This window comes from Amphibalanus amphitrite, unplaced genomic scaffold, assembly GCF_019059575.1.
Source record: "Amphibalanus amphitrite isolate SeventyFive unplaced genomic scaffold, NRLGWU_Aamphi_draft 001217F_arrow, whole genome shotgun sequence".
Taxonomy (NCBI): domain Eukaryota; kingdom Metazoa; phylum Arthropoda; class Thecostraca; order Balanomorpha; family Balanidae; genus Amphibalanus; species Amphibalanus amphitrite.
In genome coordinates, this window is record NW_024882711.1 from 18404 (window position 1) to 26560 (window position 8157).

The 8157-nt window shown below is 46.7% G+C and overlaps 1 protein-coding gene across 1 annotated transcript; it reads left to right on the plus strand.

The window, feature by feature from the left end:
• The first annotated feature begins 4022 nt into the window (after positions 1-4022).
• On the plus strand, positions 4023-7816 carry LOC122371223 (40S ribosomal protein S17-like). The gene is made up of 4 exons (XM_043347377.1): positions 4023-4193; positions 4453-4604; positions 6306-6477; positions 7707-7816. Exons 1-4 carry the CDS (start codon positions 4191-4193, stop codon positions 7779-7781), a joined length of 402 nt encoding a protein of 133 aa, XP_043203312.1. The 5' UTR covers positions 4023-4190; the 3' UTR covers positions 7782-7816.
• The last annotated feature ends 341 nt before the right edge of the window (positions 7817-8157 follow it).

Below are 8157 nucleotides of genomic sequence, written 5' to 3' on the forward strand. Positions count from 1 at the left end.
TGAATGTGCAACAATTTCTATATGAACTGAGACCAGTCCATATGAGTATGTTTTTCTCACGGACAATGACAATATAAAAACATTGCGAATAAAACCAAACGTTTCGGACAACAACGTGCCTTCGTCAGTGGAGAAAAATGAGTGTATAGGTTTAACATCGATGAGAACTAAATGCGGCACCGTCTCGGTCTGGCCAGCCGGGTTGCCGATAAAATACACAAATATTTATAAGCTTCCATGATGTGCTTAAAAAACTGCTGAAAACATATCTTTAAAAAATAAAGATAACTACTTCATCGATGTTATCGAAAGAAAACATGTATGCCTAATTACTCATTTCTTGCCACTGACGGAGGCACTTTTTTGTGCGAAACGTCTGGTTTTATTCGTATTGTTATATTGTTATTGTATTGTCATTCCCTGTGAGAAAAAAGGATAACTCTTCAGTTAGTAACCATAACAGCGAAACGGCTTATTGTAACACAATTCACTGTGGATACGAAACCTACAAGTCCCTAAAATAATTTTATTTACAACTTTTAAAAAGATACAGCTTATACAGCTTGGGCATACAATATTTTCTGCATTAAGATAATATTAATTTATCTCCACAGAATATGGTAAATTAGTGCTGCTGAAGTTCGCTTTCGAAGCGTCTCCTCCAGACATTCTACAGCTCTCGTGCCATTTTGGATCACGGAACATGGCTGGGCGCAGGACAGGTCAGGTCGTCTGCGAGCTTGGACGGACCACGTGACCACCTCCTCCACTCCCCCTCACTCCCGTCCCCTTCCCCAGCAGGGCGTCCGATCTAACCGCGCCCCAGGCAGTCGGCTCGGTCCGACCCTCCCTGGTCGAGCCACGGTCCGGTGCCGTCTGAGTTTGTGCCGGGTGCAAAACTGGAGCAGTAACTAGCGCCGGAACTAGTAGTCAGCACGACCATCGTCAGATGGCAGGAGTAAATGGAATAAGCGGTTCCAGGTTTCAGAAGGAATGGGGCAGGAAAAAGCGCTGAAAACAATGTTTTGCTGATATAGCCATAAAAATTTCACTGAATTAGGAGAGCAGCACATCAGTTTAAAGCCCTTCAGATGGTGGTTTTAATAAGCACACAATCATTTCCCAATTCGCCTCCAACGGTGTCACAGGCAAAGAATACGCTGAAATACTAGTGTGTACAGAAGCAACTGCGGGTCCCTGTACCTACATAGGTAGGCCTGGCACCCAGGCACTAACGCACCGCCAGTCACCGTCCCCCCCGACACGCGCATGAACGGCCAGTCTATTCTGACCGTCTACAATTCGGTGACTTGACGGTTTTTAAACTGGGCGTAAAACAATGCCGCAAATTTAGCCGACGAAGACCTTAGTGTCTGGGTAAACGAGAGCTTTCTTTTTATACCCATTTTTACCCAAGCGCCCCTTTTTGGCCGTATAAGGGCGATTTTTGGGATATTTTACGAGTTTATGGGGCTTTACGGCGGGCCTTTAACGTCAATGCAACGGGGACCGTTTTAGGGAGTTCCTCGGCTGGTGGTGGGGCATACATGTGTGCTGATTTTGAACGAAATCGGGAGGGAGCCCCATCAGTGGTGGCGCCACGAATTTTCGCCAGTGGGGGCAAGCTTGAGGTGACCCGACTGTTGTATGATACACCGATCTGCAAAATCCATGAGCACCTTGCCCCTAGTTGTTGCCATTCAAAATTATTATGGTTTCAGGTTTCATGGATACCTACATATTGAGCTTAACCATTAACCCTCGCGGGCCCGGAAGGGGGGGGGCGTTTTTCGCCTCCCCCTGGCGAATGTTTGCGATACCTCATGAACGCTTTGGGATAGAAAGACGAAACTTGCTGTGCCTTATCCCCCATTAATTTGACATATTTTGAGAGCAAAAAAAAAATTGGACCTAGCCTCCTTGACAACGTCACAAGGTCGATTTTGCTAGATCCCTGCACGGCAAACGTCGGCGTCACAGACGTGTACGTGAGGTCAACATAAAACTTTTAAGTTTTTTTTCGCAAAGAACTTCAACAAAAATGGCCCAAGAGCTACGGCAGTGGTACAGGTCTCGCGGGTTTTAGCGGTAGGGTTTGCACATAAAAAATAGTGTTATTTAGGCTATATCTTCGTCGTCTTAGGCTTTTTAGTGTTGAAAATGCGATCGACTTGTTGGGTAACAAACCGCCCATGATCGTTTAAAATGGCTTCATCGTAGATCGATTAGTTTCTGAGATATAACCGGAAATGCAAAAGTGCAATAGCCTACCGCTTAATCTCGCGAAAGCGGTACCTTCGCATTCGTCTCGTCGAGATGCGCCAAATGACATACGAGGTGTGGCTAAAAAGAAACCGGACTGCTTGTGCTGACCATAAAGTAGGGGGCCCCAAAACTAGCAAGACACTGGACATTAATCTTTATCATATTGTCGTGATGTGTGCCATACGGCACCTCGATATCGCTATTATTCTCCTTTCCACAGCTCTTTGTTTTATTGATGACGCCGACGCTGGTCACTCCGGTCTGGATGTCCTGGACTGATTCAAAATGGGTTTCCTTGACGATGTTTTTCATTTCAGGGAACAGCCAAAAGTCACTGGGAGGGAGGTTTGGCAAATAGGAGGGTGCTTGAGCACCGCGACCTGCTTTTCGGCAACGAACTGCTGAACGCTAATGACAGAATGCGCGGGAGCGTTGTCGTGATGGAGCACCCAGTTCTTGGCTTCCCAGAAACTCCACTTGGTGCGCCTGACTCGTGAAATAAGGCGTCCCAGGTCTTCCTTGTAGAAGTGGCTGGTCGACTGTCGTACACCTCCAGCACGAACTGGCGGTGAACGAATCCCCTATGATCGAAAAAGACGATCAATGTCGTCTCCACCCTCGACTTCGACATGCGCGCGGACGTTGATGGACCTCCAGACATTGGGGTCATCACCGACATCCTCACGACCAGTGCTGAACCTCGTATGCCATTCAAACACTTGCATGTTACACATGACTTGCTCCCCATTAACAGCCTTGAACAGATTCAGCGTCTCTGTTGGACTTTTCTCCAGTCTGGAAAGGAACGTGATGTTCCCTCTTTTTTTCGAAGTTCATCGTAGAAGCCTGCAGCGATGACAAGGCCGCCGAACATCGATAAAACAAAGAGCTGTGGAAAGGAGAATAATTGCGATATCGAGATGCCGTTTGGCACACATCACGACAATATGCTAAAGATTAATGCCAAGTGTCTCGTTAGTCTTCGGGTCCCCTAGTTTATGGCCAGCACGAGCAGTCCGGTTTCTTTTTAGCCACACCTCGTATATAATGCATATACACATCTATCACATTTTGTCATACCTCCCTGAGCTCAGTCTCAGGCTAAGGGTTCCCAAGAGGATGATCTCATCTCTATTCTCTTCTCCGGCCGACTTTTGACAAACTGACTCTCAACCTCCTCGAGGTCAAGCTCGAGGACAGCCTTCTGGTGAATGAAAATGAGTATACTCATTTTCCCACTCATTCCCCTATAGGGGAATGAGTGGGAGTAGGAGATATGCGACAGGCGGTCCGAGAACGAACGTTTTGCTGATGCACTTGATACGGGGATCGTCAAAAACAGACGTACTATTATAATCGCCTATCATGAATGTTGCACCGGTCTTCTGTTCCCTTTTCAACATCAGCCAAATTTTGTGGGGGCAAAAACATAGTTTTGCCCCCACGGCCTCATGCCAGTGGGGGCAGTCTGCCCCCACTGCCCCCACGGTGGCGCCGCCCTTGACTGCCCCATTGACCCAAAATTTTGATTTTCCTGTAAAAACTTTCCTATGGGAAAAAAGTGAAATTTCACTGCGCAGCTGTGTCTGAGCTTTCGATGAGTGTAGTTTTTATCCAAGATAACTCGTTTTTATCCTTCTTGTGACGTCATTTCTAGTGGAAAACGGGAAAACGGTTCATAAAGGTTTCCCTCTCCCGGATCCTTTTTTCCCCCTACCGATTGTGCCAACTCCCGTTACATTTATTAATTTATTGTTCTAATAATATGCATTTCTAGCATTTATCAATGGTCTGTAAAAAAAATCAAATTTATAATATATTTTTTGAAAGCCTGGCACAAAAAGAATTGTCTACAACCATAAAATGTTTATGGAAAAGGCAGCGCCGTCAAGTCTTTTGGCTTCCGCGCCCAGAGTGGAGCAATCATGGTGGGTAAAATTCGTTAATTTTATGAGATTAATGGCCATATTTTTGCATTTTTTGTTGATTTTTTTTTTCAATAATGGTAGCATTAATGTTCCTTATTTTCGCCGTTCTTGAATTGGACCATAACTGCGAGCACAACGTGTTGTTTTGTGTTTTGCTCAAGGCTATTGTGGTTTAGTTCATTATTGTCTATATTTTGTCAATTTGTCCCATTTTAGAGGGTGTAAAAAGATGAAATGACCACATGCCTTTTCACGACAGGGTCGTGTGCGAACCAAGACTGTGAAGAAGGTGGCGAAAGTCATCATTGAGAAGTACTATACAAAGCTAGGGCTAGACTTCCACACCAACAAGAGAATATGTGAGGAAATTGCCATCATTCCCAGCAAGCCGCTGCGCAACAAGATTGCTGGGTGAGTAGCTTCAGCATGGGATGTGCCAGGGCGCTGTTTGGTCGCGTTTTTTTTATCGGCAGGCTGCGAGCATGCTGATTCACGTGGCCCAGGTAATCATTTGACCAATGAGAGGCCAAGAAGCGCCAGCAATAACTTCCGTATATGGGAAAACTGACAGCATGCCAATAACAGTGGGGGAAACTGTGGTCAAATCTTCTATTTTTGGAAGCCTTCCATTTTTGGAAGGACCTTCCATAAATGGGTATGCATTTTCCAAAAATGGAAGGCTTCCAAAATTGGAAGGTCTAATCTCAGTGTTCCCAACTGTGATTCACATTCTTTGATTTAAGTTACGGCCTTTTTAAATGTGTAACATTAATAGTTGATTTTGCCATTTATGATCATTGATATAAGGAGAAGCAGCAGTGCTAGTGTTGGTAATACAGGCATGCTATGTCAATGTACATAGTGATATAATAGCATGGTGTCCTGGCGCACTGCTCTCTTTTTCTACTTCTAGAGGACACATAGAAATTCAGAAGAGAAAACAGCTGGTCAATAACCAACCAGGAGGAACACAGCTATAGCCCTGACAAAAAATGGTTTAAATTAAACTTACTATTCCTCATATAAATTGAAGATTCATGCTCCTTCGATAGAAAGTAACACGAAAAACGGCGCAGCAACGCCTATTTAATTCGTCCCGTATTCCGGAAAAAAACATTGAAAAATGACGAGACCTCCACCCAAATGTTTGGCAAAAGTCTTAAAAAATTGAAATCAACCACACAATATGCTAATAAATGCAGAAAACGGCAACAAATACATGTTTTACTCGCCACTACACTCCCGAAACCGCCGCTATCTGTCCAGACAATTCCGCACTGTAAATAAAGTCGGCGGTATCGAACAAGCATGGCCCGTCACTAAAGTACTTTTAAGGATATTTACTTTTCGTTTTTGATGCTTTTTGCTTACAAAATGTTTGATAAAGTCTTATAAAACCATCGTTTGTCGGTAAATTTTTGTCAATTTTCCACGACTCATTACTTTGAAAAATTACCTAAAATACATTCACGCTAGGATTTAGGCATCCACGCTAGATTATGGACACTTCACTATGGCGAATAGAAAGCGACCAGGGGCGATAGTCGCATTTGCCTCATGTTCGGCGGAAATCGGTAAGTTCCAACATATGCGCAACATTTTCTATATTTGGGTACGATGACGTCGTCAGCGTACCCATTTTTGGAAGGTGCGTACCCATATATAGAAAATCCTTCCAAAAATGGAAGGCTTTCTAAAAATGGAAGATTTGACCACAGTTTCCCCGACTGATAAGAAAACAGTGACCGAACAGAGCTCAGGTGAAATGGTAATAGTAGAACTTAAAGTAATGAATCCGTTTCTACTGTTGAATGTGTCCCGTGTGATCTTATGAGTCGCTTCCAGGATCTTTCTCGTAGATTTCTTCATGTTCTTTTCTAATATTGTCGTAATCCCAATCAGGTAAGTGGTTGTATTCTATGTGTAGCACTATTGCGTTAGAAGTAGGATGGAATTTTACGTCACGTCTATGTTCTTTTAAACGAACATTAACCGCCCTTCCCGTTTCTCCAGCATAAGTTCTTTGGCACCCCTTGCACGGTATTTCATATAAACTATGCCACAAGTGTAGTTGCCGCGTTCTGACCTGTCTGCGCGCGCGCCTCTGGCCAGGTTCGTCACCCACCTCATGAAGCGGATCCAGCGGGCGCCCGTGCGCGGCATCTCCATCAAACTGCAGGAGGAGGAGCGCGAGCGCAGGGACAACTTCGTGCCCGAGGTGTCCGCACTGGAGAAGGACATCATCGACGTGGACCCCGAGACCAAGGAGATGCTCAGCATGATGGTGAGTCACTGCGCCGGCCCTGTCCGGTGGCAACTCTGCGCATACATCTGCCGGTATGGGTCTTGCGTACCATTCAGTGGCCTCAAAATGAAGGATTGAAACCAGTAAAACGCCTTGTGGGGCGACCAACGGAGCGAGCGACAGGGTGGGTCTAGCACGTGCGAACTTGCGAGGGGGTGTCTCCAACCGACTTGTGCACTGCACCCTACGAACCGGTCTCTAGCGATGTGCCAAATTTGGGCGCAATCGGCCTAGCCGTTCTCGAGATCTGGAAGCGACGCCCTGCGTCCCTTCCCTAACCATGTACCAAATTTGAGCGTCATCAGTCCAGCTGTTCTCGAGATCTGGAATCGACCCCTGCACGTGCGCACGTGCAGCAGCACCCCAACTGTGGCACATGGATATGCATTGCCTAGTGGGTGCCTACCTACATGCCAACTTTCAGCGCAATCGGCCAAGTAGTTACCGAGATATTGCAACTTACAAAAGTGACACCTCTTCGTTTTGCACGTGGCACGTTCATAAGGGGTCACCCACATGCTTCGGGAAATGGAATAGTCCAATACTTGGTAGAAGGAATGAAGCTACCCTACAAAAATTACCGCGTGTAAATCGGTCTAGTGGTTGCTGAGATATAAGCCTCGCAAAAGCGTGACCACGGTCGGCCGGCCTGCCGGCCCTCGTACTCATAAATTTCTGTTATTCTACATAAGACTCCGCTCGCTTCGCTCGCTCCGTAATAAATCCCAGTGCCATTTTTTTGCTTGAGATCCAGTGATATCATAGATCCTCACTTATTTTTTTGTCAACACGAAAATCCCCCCAAAAAACACTTGTTGCAACTCACAAACGTTCTGTTTTAGTGATTTTATTTGATTGCACGTCATAAAATCCATAGTTACGGTACGTACTGACATAGAAACTCTTTAAAACATGGTTTCAAATGTTGTGCATGGTGGGATCCACTCAGATCATAGATGCATATTCTTTGTTTATATTCAGATCGTATAAGATCATAGATCCAAGATTCGGATCCGATGGGATTATAGATCCTAGCCTGCAGTTTGCTTCGAGATCCACTGAGATCATGGATCCATCGCTCGGATCCATGCACATTGCACATGTCTGTCGTCTGACGCCCATATTCCTCGACTGACGTGTTTGTGTGTGTGTGTGTTTGTTTACTGACGCTCATGCCTCGACTGACGCTACCGTTTGTGCCGTTGCAGGACTTTGCCAAGATTCCCGGTGTTCAGGTGACGCAGCCGACCACCTCTGGCTACGGGCCCGGCCCGCGCCGCTAGACCCAGCTGTTCACTCTCATCGCTAAATACAGAGAGAAAAACAGCACCCGCGGCGTGTTGGCTGGACGGACGGACGGGGATTGGAGGGCGGGGCGGGGTGAAGGGGTGGGTACACTGCCGGCCCCCAGCGCCGGGTTCACTGCTATCCGCCAGTGCAGAGTTCACTGCCGGTCCCCACTGCCCATCCCCAGTTCAGAGTACACCGGAGGGCTACTCGCACAGTCCGGGCACCATCTCAGTGGACCGCGCCAGCGTCACGTTCACACTGGATGTTGTGCACCGATCGGCCGAGAGGGAAGGGGCGGGAGGCGCCGCCGCGCGCTCGGCCGGGGCCGGGGCCGCGACTGACGGCCGGCCCGTCCGGCCCGGACAGGTG

Excerpts from the sequence above, each read along its gene's own strand:
- LOC122371223 (XM_043347377.1), top strand. Across the intron at positions 4,605-6,305 it reads CTGCGCAACAAGATTGCTGG|GTTCGTCACCCACCTCATGA; the intron begins GTGAGTAGCTTC and ends GCCTCTGGCCAG. Across the intron at positions 6,478-7,706 it reads AGGAGATGCTCAGCATGATG|GACTTTGCCAAGATTCCCGG; the intron begins GTGAGTCACTGC and ends GTGCCGTTGCAG.